Consider the following 15,709-nt stretch of genomic DNA (forward strand, 5'->3'; position numbering starts at 1 on the left):
TTCGTCTGTTGATAGCCGCACGATGCTTCACGGACCAATACTGCCCCCTCCGTTCAAACAGTAAAACAACACTACGTGGAGGAGGGTCATTCAAACTACAGTTTGAAACGTTCTCGGCTGCATGAGCGTTGTTCCATTCTACTTCCGGTTTCCTGTCTTTTCTATCTGTAGAATATTGCACAGATTAACGCAGAATAAACACAACAACAAGAGTGGAGGAGGCAAAGAAATAGCATATTGAAAAGCACCCAGGCCCAGTCCCAGTGACCCTAAAGCCTTAAACCCTGAACCCTCAGGGACTCGCTTATCAAAGCCATTTTAACTAAAATAAGTAAATAAATGATTTAATAATAATGATACAGGGTTGCCAACTATCACGCTCCTGGTGTGACACTCACATTTCGTTCGTGTGCGTGACAGCGTGAGATTGATGGTGAAAGCGTGAGTGTCACGCCAGGAGCGTAAGAGTTGGCAGCCCCAATGATAAGAGTCTAAAAGATGTTCAGATCAGGCTGTAAAACATGTCAAATAAAAACCAACACTTTCAGAAGACATGTTTTTGTGTCATCAAAGTAACGTGACATATCAAGTTCTGTCCCACTTATAATTATACCGTTTCACCTGTATCACCCCTTTAGGGGGGATATTGGAATGGGGCCATGGAAAGTGGGCATAAAAGACTCAAAGGTTGGCGAGCAAGCCCTCTTGCACCTGACCATGTGACAGTGGCCTGAACCCTCAGGGACTAAACAGGAATGTGCATCAAAGTGAGTCATGCGAGTCAGCATTCCACACTCATGATAAATGACTTACACTGTAGATAGTACATGTATAGTACTATCTACAGTGTAGTACTATTATCTACACGAGTATTATCTCATGTATACATAGTACATGAGATAATACATTACATTGTATGTAGAAAGAAAGAGGAAGAGATCAAGACAGAGAGGCAGTTAAGGCATTTTAATATTAGAAATATTCCAGATCAAATATTTTCTCCAGGTACAACCTTAAAGCAACCACACACATTTTAGCACTGTTTTACACAACAGAAAAAGAATCCTTGGGATTACCTATCCTAAAGAATGAGTTTCCATATTTCTAATGACATATAGAAAGTCCAAAATCTCACTTTGCTTGGGGGTCATTCTAAGTCTTAATAAGGGATCCGTCTTCTAACAACATGAAGGGTTATTATTCCTATTCCATTTTATCATGTCACTGCAGACCCATTACTAGTGGAAATAAACATATATGAAATATGATTTATTGTCATGTGAATTGATAAACAACCTGGTGAGCCAGTGTGTAGCATGTTGGGGGATCTATGAGCAGAAATGGAATTTCACCTGAACTAGAGTCCTTGTGTTTGTTAGTGTGCAATGAGCCCTTGGTATCCTCTTTGTGGAGTCCTCCAGGTTGCATCTCCACGTTTCTACAGCAGCCCAAAACTACGTTACATTCAACAGTTTTTCACTTATTATTTTTTATATGCTCATTTGAAAATTAACCCAAGAGAAGTGGTGATGAAGGACTGGACGGGTTTTAGTTCAGACCGCCTTAAGATTTGAATAAATCATCAGTCAATAAATGACAAAGATTCCTTCATTATTGCTTTGATGAGGCGTGTGATGAGCCCAGAGCAGCAGAGGGTGAACACACAGGCTAATAGACGTTAATGGGAACTGGTTAAAACTATTTCTACTTTATTACTTTGAAATCACTTGCATAGCTTTGGTTTGGTAATCCGGTCTAAAGACTGCATTTCCCATGAGCCCTACTGGGCCTTGCTACTTGAAAGAACCCAGAGAGGAACCTGAGAGCTGGAATAGAGTGACTTCAACATCCTATTTGAGCAACCCCAACACTGAGCGTCCTACGGAGACTTATCACCTTGGTAAGTCAACACAGTGTGCCGGCATATTTCATAAACTATGAGACAAATACAAAGAAGTTCAACTCATAGTCAGACCAAAGACTAACCTGCTTCCAGTATTTGGGCTCTCAGCACTTGATTGCTGTAAACAGGAGCCGTCAAAAACCAAAGTAAGCCAAGTGGCAACTGCCCTGATATCAGTCTGCAGACTGTTGCTGATGGTTGAATGTGCTTCAACTGACCAATTAGCTATCGAGCGTGCTAACTGGACATTTCACCCAATTAATTTTTATTTGGTGGCTCTCCGACGAGCTCCGGTGAAAGACCAGAGGAGGAACTCTGATGGGATCTCTGTTCACAGGTCGGTGGCTCCTTCTGGAGCAGGCAGATATTTTGCATAATGGCATTAAATATGGTTCAAAACCAGGCCAATTTATTTGCTGGAGGTTACGTTTTCCTCTATGGACACAAAGAATTCATTAACAAAGGTACGTGGGCCATCATCAACCCCCAAAATATTAATTGTTATTGTTGTTATTCCACATTGCTGTCATATTAGACATGATGTAATTAGCCAATCACAGCCAAGCCTTAGGAAAATAGACACATCGTTCAATGGGAATACATGATAATTCATTCCTGGAGTTACCTTGAATCATTTATTCAGTTCAGTAGCTCAACGTGTAGCTGTAGAATCACATGTAGGAGAAGGTTCTTTTGTCTTAGTAAAGGAAGGCACTGTGTGTTATTCTGGTTCTCTCACACACACACACACACACACACACACACACACACACACACACACACACACACACACACACACACACACACACACACACACACACACACACACACACACACACACACACACACACACACACACACACACACACACACACACACACACACACACACACACACACAGTGTGGCCGTGCTGTGTGCTGCCGGCTGGTTCTCCTGCTCATACTTGCTGTGCAGGTGGAGGATGCAGGTCAGCTCTAACTCATCAGGAAGCTGTACCAACAGAAGAGCACTTTTACCACCAGGACAACAAGGGAGCTCAGCCAATGGCAGCAGACACTGAGAGGCGTGTCTCACCTGTACGGGTATCCGTGGTACTTTGCTCTGAAAATGGACAGCAGCCAGCTGAAGAAAAGCATCACCAGACCGATACCTGCAACGCACATAACTGAAACACACACACACACACACAAAATCAAACACTGCTCATATAGAACATGTGTGTTTGTAATTAGCTAATTATTAATGTCTGAGTACAAATGTGCTAGTGCATTAAGTGCGATATAGTTGGTCCAGTATTAAACTTGGGTATCCACATTACTGTCAACATTATGGACATATTTTACATTGGCTTTCATTAGCTCAGTCACATACACCGATCAGCCATATCATTATGACCACCTGCCTAATATTGGGATGGTCCAACTTATGCCAAAAAAACCCAGCCCTGACCCGTTGAGGCTTGGACGCCACTAGACCTCTGAAGGTGTGCTGAGGAATCTGGCACCAAGACGTTAACAGCAGATCCTTTAAGTCCTGTAGGTTGTGAGGTGGGTCCTCCATGGATTGGTCTTGTTTGTCCAGCACATCCCACAGATGCTCTATTGGACTGAGATCTGGGGAATTTACGAGGCCAAGTCAACACCTCAAACTCATTGTGTTCTTCAAACCATTCCTGAACCATTGTTGCTTTGTGGCACATTGTCCTGCTGAAAGAGGTCAGTGCCATCAGGGAATACCGTCTCCATGAGAGGGTCTACATGGTCCCCAACAATGCTTATGTAGGTGGTCCCTGTCAAAGTAACAGGGGACCCTGAGTGGTCTGTGGACAGGGGTCAGCATGGGGCCCTGACCGGTCTGTAGACAGGGGTCAGCATGGGCACCCTGATCGGTCCGTGGACTGGGGTCAGCATGGGACCCTGACTGGTCTGTGGATGGGGGTCAGCATGGGACCCTGACTGGTCTGTGGACAGGAACCAGCATGGGACCCTGACTGGTCTGTAGACAGGGGTCAGCATGGGGACCCGGACTTCATCCACTTCATCCGTCAGTGGTCATAATGTTATGGCTGATTGGTGTATGTATACTAGCCAGATAAATCACAGGGTGGCCGTGGATAAATCACCATTCATAAATATATATACAACAAATATACAAGTATATACACAGTTGTGCTCATAAGTTTACATACCCTGGCTCATGGCTGATCATGATTTTTTTTTTCATTTGATCAAAACAGAGTTGCTGATTAATGTACAGTGGACGGACCAAGACATGTTTGGTATATTATATTATATCAAGTGTTTTGTAAGATGAGTAAACAAGAAAATGAAGCCGTCTTCGTTGGTGAATGACAAACTGTTATCTAACGTGTACACAAAACTAGCCATGGAAAAAAGGAACAATCAGCTTTGTCAGTGTACACATACTCTTCCTCTTTCCAATGTCAATGTCCGAAGTAGCGGCCTCACACAACAGCACCATTCCCATGGTAACAGCAGCATCTGACAGTAAGGTCAAGGTCCGGACAACAAATGCATGAGTTTAGGTAAACCACTGCTATTGGGGGCCGATCACACCGAGACACATTGCTGGTAATGCGTTTTCCTTCAGTGCTCCTGCTTTTCCAGCGATTTTTAGATGCATATAAAAGTATAAATATTCTGCTCGTCAATGTCACACTTGGCCCAGGCAGCCCATCAAATGGAGCGAGAGGCAGGTTTGATTACTTACTGACCACTTTCTCCCTGTTTTGATGGTGGTAGATGTGGTAGGATCGGACAATTTTGTGGATGTTATGTATCGGTGTATCAGATGCCGCCACGAACCGCCACAGACTGTCCAGGAGCTCAGTGATACTCTGATCCAGGTCTAGGAGATGATCCCAGGGAACACCATTGGCAGACTCATCAGGAGCAGCCCAGACGTTGTTGGGAGTTCATACAGGCAGGCGGGGCGCAAACTGACTACTGGGTCACATTATCAGTTGCTGTGACTCAAAATTGATCAGTTTGGATTCGTTGTAACATCATTTTGTTCTCAACAAGCAAACCTTTTTCCCTCCTCCTCATCCAACAGTGACACTCGGGATGTGCTTTAAAAACAACAAAGCACAAGGAATGAAAAGAACGCAACAGGATCAAAGCTAAAACTCTGGGTCTGATCCAGGAAGGAATAGTTCAGCTTGGCCTTTGTTTGAATCGCTGCATTTTACAAGAGCTAGCAGGTACAAATGGTAGTATTCAGAGAGGAAGCTTGAGCTTGCATGCAGCTGAAGGATACTGAAGAGGAGGACGATGTGCGTTTCAGCCACAAACTGGGCCTGACTGCTGCCGTGGATGTAACTCTGAAAACACACACACACACTTTTAAATACTGTTCTCATAGTTAGTTTGCATTTTGTTTTATGAATGAGGATATATTGTAAATTGAGGGTTTCCATCTTACAACTTGTCCGGTGCTGGGGTTCTTGTGTGCATAAGGTGGCCCTCTGATGTGGTTCCACATCTGGCCTGAAGTCATGATCAACACAAAGCACTGAAACACGGAACAACAAGGCAGACACAAGAAACATCAGGCTAATTCAAAGAACGAGAGACTTGAACAGAAACGCAACGTTCTGTAGTCATATCACAACAGAAGTGATCTCCGGACACTTTACACATTGGGCCCTACCAGACCTGAGGTGGACCAGAATCAGAACTGAGTCCTCTTTCTTCTAGTCCACTTTTTGGTCCAATTTAAAGTCGCAGTCGGCAACATTTGTTTGATCGTATTCACCATGTGTGTGTGCTTGTGTGTGTGTTGGCTATTACCAGTGCAGAGAAAGCCCAGACATTCTTGTTGAAGAGAAACTCCAAATTGTTTCTTCGCAGATATGCCAACCCTCCAATCACAGCCAGGAGGAAGCCCAGCAGAAGAGGCCCTGCGTAGTTGGGAGGACGAATGATCCGGATCTGGAAGACGAGCACGTCTAGAGTTTATAGGCAGAAGCTCCCAACATCCTAGTGTTTGAGTGTGACAGTTAAGTTCAGAGTCTGGAGATTTATCAGTGAACTTCATCAGATAATGGGGGGTTTAACAGTTACCTGCACATCCGTCCTGTCTGCCACCCATCGAGCCAGCTGCTCAGCTGCAAAGCCTCTCACCTGCAGCTCATAGGTGTCAGACTTGCGAGGCTTCCCTTTGGATGGGAAGTGGAGAAAGGTCGGAGCAGAATTCATACTAAGCTGCAATACAACACAAATGCAGTCACACATTAGTGTCATTAAATACGAAGAAGAATTACAGCTGCAAGCAGGGATGAATGGGCCCTTGCACATCCACGCTAGTCGGGGAGTGCTGCACCCGCTTCCCCGATGCCCGCCTGGCGACACGTGGCATGCAGACGTGTTCGGGGCAGGTCTAGAATCAAATGTAAAGTTTGGAGCAGATCAAACAAAGTAAACTGAAGTAACAACTTCCTATTTTGTGGCCAAGGATCAAATTTGTCATGGCAATGCCCTTTGACTTATTGAAGGTATTGATGGTAATGTATTTGAGTAGGTGTAGTGTAGAGGATATTGAATGTTTGGTGTTATGTAGGGCATGTGTATATAATGTAAGGTGAAATTTATTTAGTGTGGAAATTAGGCTGATGGTGTTTTGGTGTGATGTTTGTGTTGGAAACGGCATTATTAATTTATGCCAGCAGAGGGCATTATGTTGGGCAAAGCATTCTGGGTAGTGGTCATCATGACATAGGACTTTGTTATGGTATTTTTTTGTTTTGTGCAGCAGCAGGTGAAATAAAACAAAACTGGGAAGGTTGCACATGCACATAAATGTAATGTAAATGATGTTTTCCGATGTGGTTCGATGTTTTTGTGTTTTTCACGTGTCAATAATTCTTTAGAGAGTTTTGACCAGTCTGAGTCAACGTAGAGTCCACAAACTTCCAAAATATCAACAGGCGAGCTCATCTACCGCTGTAAAACAAGATTACAGATGAGCGATGAAGATTATTAAAGGGTGTTCCCACCAAACAGTGATTGGTCGCTTAATCATACAGTTATGTATATTCCCGTCGCCTGGGCTGGACGCAGCGAAGAGGAGGTGGGGCGTAACTGTGTAGACGTCGATAATGTTTCATAATTCATGTCCGAAATACCCACTATTACTGCTTTGTACATGTTCCAGACACACCAGGAAACTAAATGGCGTCCTGTCTGAGTTTCTACCTTTACCCAGAGGGGGATCGGATCTCAAAGATAGCAAATCAGACATCGGCTGGTTCACAGCAGCGGCACCACTGATTCACTGACGAGTGACGACACGAGGACAATCTCAACACCGATTGGCTTCACATCAGAGCATGTGAACGTCCCTTTACGTTGATGATGGTGATGATGAAGGACAGACTGTGATGATGAATTACAGATGGTGGTGATGAAGGACAGATGGTGGTGATGAAGGTGGTGATGAAGGATAGATGGTGGTGATGAAGGACAGATGGTGGTGATGAAGGTGGTGATGAAGGATAGATGGTGGTGATGAAGGTGGTGATGAAGGACAGATGGTGGTGATGAAGGACAGATGGTGGTGATGAAGGACAGATGGTGGTGATGAAGGACAGATGGTGGTGATGAAGGACAGAAGGTGGTGATGAAGGACAGAAGGTGGTGATGAAGGACAGATGGTGGTGATGAAGGTGATGATGAAGGACAGATGGTGGTGATGAAGGACAGAAGGTGGTGATGAAGGATAGATGGTGGTGATGAAGGACAGATGGGGGTGATGAAGGTGATGATGATGAAGGACAGATGGTGGTGATGAAGGACAGAAGGTGGTGATGAAGGATAGATGGTGGTGATGAAGGTGATGATGATGAAGGACAGATGGTGGTGATGAAGGACAGATGGTGGTGATGAAGGACAGAAGGTGGTGATGAAGGACAGATGGTGGTGATGAAGGTGGTGATGAAGGACAGGTGGTGATGATGAAGGTGATGAAGGACAGATGGTGATGATGAAGGACAGATGGTGGTGATGAAGGTGATGATGAAGGACAGATGGTGGTGATGAAGGTGATGATGATGAAGGACAGATGGTGGTGATGAAGGTGATGATGATGAAGGACAGATGGTGGTGATGAAGGTGGTGATGAAGGACAGATGGTGGTGATGAAGGACAGATGGTGGTGATGAAGGTGGTGATGAAGGACAGGTGGTGATGATGAAGGTGATGAAGGACAGATGGTGATGATGAAGGACAGATGGTGATGATGAAGGACAGATGGTGGTGATGAAGGTGATGATGAAGGACAGATGGTGGTGATGAAGGTGATGATGATGAAGGACAGATGGTGGTGATGAAGGACAGATGGTGGTGATGAAGGACAGAAGGTGGTGATGAAGGACAGATGGTGGTGATGAAGGACAGATGGTGGTGATGAAGGACAGATGGTGGTGATGAAGGTGATGATGAAGGACAGATGGTGGTGATGAAGGTGATGATGAAGGACAGATGGTGGTGATGAAGGTGATGATGATGAAGGACAGATGGTGGTGATGAAGGACAGATGGTGGTGATGAAGGACAGAAGGTGGTGATGAAGGACAGATGGTGGTGATGAAGGACAGATGGTGGTGATGAAGGTGATGATGAAGGACAGATGGTGGTGATGAAGGTGATGATGATGAAGGACAGATGGTGGTGATGAAGGACAGATGGTGGTGATGAAGGACAAGTGGTGATGATGAAGGTGGTGATGAAGGACAGGTGGTGATGATGAAGGTGATGAAGGACAGATGGTGATGATGAAGGACAGATGGTGATGATGAAGGATAGATGGTGGTGATGAAGGTGATGATGAATTTTTTACCATTTTTAATTTCTTGGTTATGTGTATTTGTGTTTATTTTTGTTTACTTCCCGGAGGCCACAGTAGGCGGCGCTCTGCACTGTGAGGTGGGAAGTGATAAATACAACATCAGGTAATTGCTCAGCAGGTGTGCTGCTGACGGAAAGAGCAAACAGTTTTTTGACCGTTGTCGTCGTGGTCATCGTAGCCATTCTCGCCTTTTGTTTTAATGCGTTGTGGCAAATATGTGCGGTTTTGTATTGTTTTGTATGCACAGTTCAGTAAGGGCACTACTGTCAAGAGCGCAAGTTAATAAATAAATACTGATGATTGCAAAAGACGTGTTGGATTCATTGGACCCGGAAGACGACGGACGCGTCAACTACAAGTTCCAGTACAGCAGCCCCTCAGTGGCTTAGGTTAGTTTTGTTGTTTTAGGTTAAGAACAAGTCACTACAGTGTTCAACAGTATTCCTTTGTAGTTGCACTAGTCACTTCTGGCGATTGTTCCCTGTGGCCCTGGGCATTACGGGAGATTTTTTCATGGGGTTTGTGTAAAACAAAACTACAGTGTCCTGTTATTATACTCTGGAACTCATGCAAGGCATGTGTGCATACTTTGTGATGGTTCGGACACAAAACGCACAGCAAATTTATTTGTTGTCTATATTATTTTTCTATTTGTTTTTGATTATTTAATGCTCAATTCTTTACAAATGTAGTTATTGTTTTATGGTTTGAAGCAGGGCACACTTGTTATTTCTACGATGATATGTTTGGTTTTATAAAATGCTGAATGTAGTGTTTGGAAGGATCAATACATGTTATGTGAATGGTAATATTGTAGCCATTGTTTGGAAGAGATGGTTTACATGTAACAACTGAGGGCAAGCACACGCCATTCCCTTCTTCAGCAATATTTTGTGGTATTTCTTTGTTTTTGTCTGTAACAAAATAAAAGCCTTTAACTGAACCATAGTATTGTAGTTACAGTTTCAATGAATCAGTAAACGATGTGTAATTTATGTACTGGAGGAGGTGTTTATAGTATAAAACAACTGTATTCTAACTTGTATTGAGTTCTTGTCCCTTTAGTGGGGATGGATGAAGAGGTGCAGGATATGATCGAGGAGAAAAGAAACAAGGAAATAGTTTCTAGAAATAAGTCGTGCTCTGATGACGACAGGAAGCTTTCGGGACTCAGTAGTCAACACCTTTGTTTTGTGATATTCATACAGAGATTGTTTGGAGAATGTGTGCCTTGTTTAGAGGGACAGGAACCATTTCTTCTGGCTGAGTGGTTTGTAAAATTAATTATGAGCATCCGTATTTATTTATTGATATTGTGATGGTAGATTCATCATCCAAAAACTCAGAATATCAATTTCAACTTCTTATTTGTCAATCTCTTCCATGTAACACACAAAAGAAAATCAAAACAATGTTTCTCCCCGTGTCACGGTGAGATAAAGTGCACAGGCACAACAGAGTAGACAATACAATATCACTAACACTAAGGGAAACAAAGTGCACAACATATTAGTAATACTAAAAATAAACAATAAAAAAAAAAGTCTCTGGTTCCTCCACATAGTCTGGTCTGGTCTCTGGACTAATGTGAGCTACTATCTAGACCTCTGGGGACCACAGACAGTCTCTGGTTCTGAGGGGTATTCCATCAAACTCGCTAAGCGCAAAGCCGGGCTAATTTCGATAATCCTCGCTACCTTTAGCGAGAGTTGCGTTCCATCAACGTGACTTGAGGGACTCTCCGCTAAGTAACCATGGGAATTTATCCGACCAAACTAGCCTGCTCCGGGGCAGGCTAACCATCAGGCTTACTTTAGCGGGGGTTTCAGAGAAGTCCGTCTGTCGGAAACAACTGTACCAGCAGAAGGTTCCGCCAAGTCTAGTCCTCGTGATTTCATCACGTGAAAGACCAAAAATTACATATATGAAGTACAAACTATATTTGCATCAAGTGCCTAAGAATACATGCTTGCAATTAAAAAATATGAATAAATTGTTTATTTCCTGAACACCGACTATCTAAATACATATCTATTTCTTGTGTCGCTAGTCTCCCAGTTGGGTGAGTGGTGATGCACCTGCCCCCAGGTGCAGGCAGTCCGTGTTCACATCCCGGCCAGGACGTCTTACAAATAATTTTTTTTTTGATTGCATAATTCTCTGTAGATCAGAGAATTAGACCAACATTTTACTTTAACTATGATAAATATGTCATACAATTTCCCCAGAGCCCAAATATAACTTGCAAAAACATGATAGATATAATAGCATGTTATAGATCCCGATGACAAAGGCATTGCTGCATGCAATTTTCAGCCACATAAATTCCTTTCAGGTGAGTTCATTAATAGGTTCATTGAATGTATTCATTAAATTGTTGCGATAAATGAGTTGGTCAATGTAGATGCATTTACTAGGCCTATCTAAAAAAAAAAGAGAGAAAGAGAGAGAGTTCCGGCCAAAGAAAGAAAAAGAAACGACTATGGACGGGAATTGAACCCTGGCTGGCCGCATGTACAGCCGGCGCGTTACCTCTACACTATCCTCACGTTAGAGAAAACGTAGTCAGAGTTATATTCGAACATGTTACTCTTAACGGTACTTCCGTATTTAATCGCTCGGCAATTCTTGCCCAAGCAGCCTCGCGATTTTTATTTATCACTACAGTATTCCCTTTATTGGTTATGATGGGTTTATACTCCTCGTACAGTTCCATCAATCATTTTTGCTCTGGTCTTTTCTGCCATTTTCTCGATGATTCGACATTCACGGTTCTGGTCTGGCTTCATATCCCGTGAACGTGCGTAACACAAGACAACTTTAACCTGGCTTGAATTAGCCTCAACAAGGCGCGGCTGAAATGCGTTAATGGAACGGGTTTAGCCGCAAGTGGAAGTTGGCGTTAGTTCTAACCAGGCTTAACCAGGTAAGCGCCGCTTTAATTAGCGAGTTTGGTGGAATACCCCTCAGGTTCAATCAGTTCATTTCTGTGTAACAGCTGATCCTTGTAACAGGTTCCTGTTCTGATCAATACCAGCTGACTAGTCCTCAACATGTATTGTAGTTAATTACCAGGATATTGATTTCTGTCACTTGAGAAAATAATGAGTTCTAAATAGCTCAGCTCACGTTGTTAGGACTTGTTATTATCAAAAGGTAAAGAATATCAAACATAAGGAATAATGTAGTTTATTGGAGAATGTACCCTGACTACAGTTGTCCTCTGTAATGTCTGTAGATACCTCTTACAGGCATATTATAATATACTGATATGATGACCACACGTGAGTTCTCTGTGTTCGGTTTATTCCCTTTTTCAGCGTGAACAACAATAACAACCTGTATACATATTCTTCTTCTACTCTATCAGGTGAAGAGCAACGCCCTGGGGCAAGAACGCCACCTACAGGTCACTGCCTGTCATTACATCCTCCACTTAACTCATTGATTTGATAACATCAGCAGGCAGTGCATGCAAATAGGTCCTCTGAATTAGTCATGGAATCAATTTCTATACTTTTAGCTTTTTCATATTTTTAAATATGTGATCTGACAGGAGTCAACCACTTTACAACATGTAGCTACCATATTTCTTTGTCATGTAGCAGATAAAGTATCCAACCACATCATTAAAGTTGTTGTTGTGGCTTGGAAAGTGTCAGCAGCAATGACACTGACTGCATATGATGTGTAGTAAGTATCAGGCCCTACAGGACGTTCTGATGTTACCATCACAATTCAAACAATAACTAGGAATTATGTGCATTCTGTCCAATCTCCGCAACGGTTCTGAAGTGAACAATGTGTCAGCTGAAGGGTTTTTACTTGCTGTTCATGTCTGTGATCTCCGGTAAGTTCCTCACCATCTGAAAGACGTCGGATCCTTCATCAAAATCCACAGATGCAAAGAAGACTTTGTTAGTGAAGGCAGAGGAGTAACGCCAAGAGTTAGCCAGCACCTGGAACTCCTCATCAGCTTGTCTGAAATGAAAAGATGCATATATGTTCACAGACAAGAAATCAAACCACAGCAGTGTCTCTTCCTCTAGCTCGTGCTTCTTACCTGCAGACGCCACACTGTCTCTGCGGCTGCAGCGCCGTGAACATGATGACCACCGAGTAGTTCCTGGGAGGTGCCTTGACGAAGCGACGAAACTTATCGCCATTCATCCTAATTACTGAGCGCTTGGAGGCCCACTCCATCATCTGAGTGCCCTTTTCGGAGAGCAGAGTCTGCAGAGCAAAGACAGAGGGGAAGGCCAGGAGCCATCATCACAAAGTGCTTCCTGGTGGAACCCTGTCTCAGGCCTGGTAGAACTGTGTCCTCTACAGGGCAGCGTTACTAGGACAGAGACTTATGTGATGACATCATGATTAATAACATGGAAGAGCGCTGATGTTTTATTGGAATTCTTTCGTTGTTGCTGTTTGATGCCCAGACCCGGTACGTAAGGCTTTTTTAACAGAAGCCTTACGATATTTTTAAAAACTAATATAAATAAACGTTTGTTGTCCAATCTGACTCCCACTTTCTTCACTACAAACACAGAGATGTGCTAGTTAACACGGACAAAGTGACGTTGTTGAGACGAGGCGAAGCAGGAAGTGAGAGCAGCTTGGTCCACATGTTGCTTCTCCGCTGGCTTTACTTAGCGAACTGGACCCGGACGGTCCCGTCTACAGGACTCGTCTACTACCTGGATTCCATACTCCAGCAGCCCGTTTATAACCACCGCTACGGCTCAGTGACGCGCTCGTTACCGTCAGCTCGTGTTAGCTTAGCTTCATGAGTGTCACGGACGGTCGGCAACTTTGTAACGTTTCAGCCCGAGCGCGAGCTTCCTCCACTGCGTGTCGTTAATGCGCGTGATTAATGCGCGTTACCTCCTTTTTCTTCTGTCCTTCCGCGGGCTCGTGGAAGGAGAGGAGAAGCACAAACAGCGAGATGAAAAGTTTTCCAAACATTTTGCAACACTGCTGCCGATCACATACACAACTCTCTCTCACTCTCTCTCTCTCTCTCTCTCACACACATACACATACACACACGTCTCCTGTCAGCTTTCCATTGGTCACCTCTCAGCCAATCACATTCAACTGTGAGTCCGTTTTCCTCCTGTTTTTATCAAATGTGCTATACAAGAAATCTGACTTCATTTGACTTGACTGTGCATTAAAAAGTCATACGCTGTGTTGGGAATGCCATACTGACTACATATTCAGCATGTACGCACTGCATACTGCCTACTAAATCAACGTTTATGTATGCAGTTACCCTCAGACTGTTCACACTGTTACTATACACATCTGATACTACTGTTATAAGAGTAGCGTGGCTCCTTTAAGGGGCAGAGCAGTGTGCATGTGCGTGCATTGCAACGGTGAATGGCAGCAACAGCGAGAGGCTAGTTAGTAAGAAGTTTAGCATACATGTACAGTGTAGGTCACACGTGTCTGCGAATAAAGCCTTCCTCCAGAGTGGAGCTTCAACTTTGTCGTTTGCCCCTGTTGACGGTAGAGTGAAGGGGCGAGGCCCGAAGTGAGCTTCAACTTCGGCCCCAGAGTAAACTCCTTTGCTTCCTGACTACGGTCTGGGTATGGAGGACTAAACATGACTGAAGTATAAATAAATAAATGCTTAAATAAATGAATGAATATATAAATGCATGAATAAATGTATAAACAAATACAGGAATAAATGAATAAATAAATAAATACAGGAATAAATAAATAAATGCTGAAATGAATAAATAAATAAAAGCATAAATAAATAAAAGAATGAATAACAAAATAAATAAATAAATGCTTTATATTTATTTCTACATTTCTGTTCACCTACATTTATTTATTTCTGTATTTCTGTGTCCATATGTTAATGAGGTAGGAGGTCCTAACCTCAGTCAACAGCATGATTGGTCAAATCGGAGGGCCAGACAAAAGCAAATGATTCCCGATCCCAAGCCTTGCTCCCTGTAACTTTGCAAACCAGCTCCAGTAAGCGTATAATGGCCTCGACCGGGAGGCCACTGGCAGACCTGCTGCGGGATGTGGCTGACCAGCTTGAAAACTGTGAGTTTCTTCTGTTTAGGCTTGTAACAGGTATAGAAACGGCAGTTGTTGAGCTTAATAATAATTGAAATTGGCACCCATATGATTTTCACTGCTTTGTTATTTTCTGTACAGCACCGAGGACCGCTAATGCGCCAAGTTCACCACCTCCGCCGTCACACAGCATGACACCCAGTGGACGGTAGGTTTCTACAGGGAACAGTTTTTGATTCTAAATCCCATCTATGGACAAAACTACGATCACCAGTGATGAGTGATTTATTCAGTGGCGCTGTGCATTAGCTTTAACAGATCACATTTCTATAGTGTGCGATGCTAACATTAGCCAACATATTTCCCCTGCAATCTCTTTATATTATTTTCTAACATTGAGCATGTCCTCTTCACTTGATCCTAGCCGAGGTTTCAAGACTGTTTGGGCCATACACGGGAGGGACAAGGACAGCAAGACGGCGACCCGTTGCTGGGCCCGCCCAACTTTATTCCTACACACATTCATTCTGCTGTCTTGTGGACAAAAACGCGGACTTAGTCCCCAACCGAAACGCCAAAGACAGATTGCTGCAGCAGGTTTAGGGGAAAAACGTCTTACATTTCAAGGTATGTCAGACATCATGATGACTATTGACACCATACAGTCTATGATTGACACACATTTGTCCTGTCAGTGTATTTCTGCAGCTGCAGTGTGTAATGTGGGAGGTGAAGGGGAAGGTTATGGTCCGCTTGCAATGGCGGTAGCTCCGGTTAGCTCAAAGAACATGTGGGATTTCCGCACGTACTTTTATTCCACTATACAGATCATATAGCACTGGCAAACACAGGCCGAGGATCCTACACCACCACATCATAAATTAAGTAAAATAAAAA

At 43.4% G+C, this 15,709-nt stretch overlaps 1 protein-coding gene and 1 long non-coding RNA gene across 2 annotated transcripts; one reads left to right on the top strand and one right to left on the bottom strand.

Annotated features, from left to right (window-relative positions):
- Positions 1-951: 951 nt before the first annotated feature.
- Positions 952-13,808, bottom strand: magt1 (magnesium transporter 1). The gene is made up of 10 exons (XM_084009575.1): positions 13,655-13,808; positions 12,834-13,003; positions 12,634-12,751; positions 5,990-6,130; positions 5,717-5,857; positions 5,349-5,438; positions 5,184-5,247; positions 4,331-4,405; positions 2,979-3,069; positions 952-2,894 (listed from the first exon to the last, which is right to left on the bottom strand). Exons 1-10 carry the CDS (start codon positions 13,733-13,735, stop codon positions 2,879-2,881), a joined length of 987 nt encoding a protein of 328 aa, XP_083865701.1. The 5' UTR covers positions 13,736-13,808; the 3' UTR covers positions 952-2,878.
- Positions 13,809-14,660: 852 nt separating this feature from the next.
- LOC311013495 lies at positions 14,661-15,433 on the top strand. The gene is made up of 3 exons (XR_014597151.1): positions 14,661-14,839; positions 14,954-15,020; positions 15,237-15,433. It is a non-coding gene; the product is annotated as an uncharacterized lncRNA (long non-coding RNA).
- Positions 15,434-15,709: the final 276 nt, after the last annotated feature.

Source organism: Eutrigla gurnardus (genome assembly GCF_963514095.1).
Source record: "Eutrigla gurnardus genome assembly, chromosome: 5".
Classification (NCBI taxonomy): domain Eukaryota; kingdom Metazoa; phylum Chordata; class Actinopteri; order Perciformes; family Triglidae; genus Eutrigla; species Eutrigla gurnardus.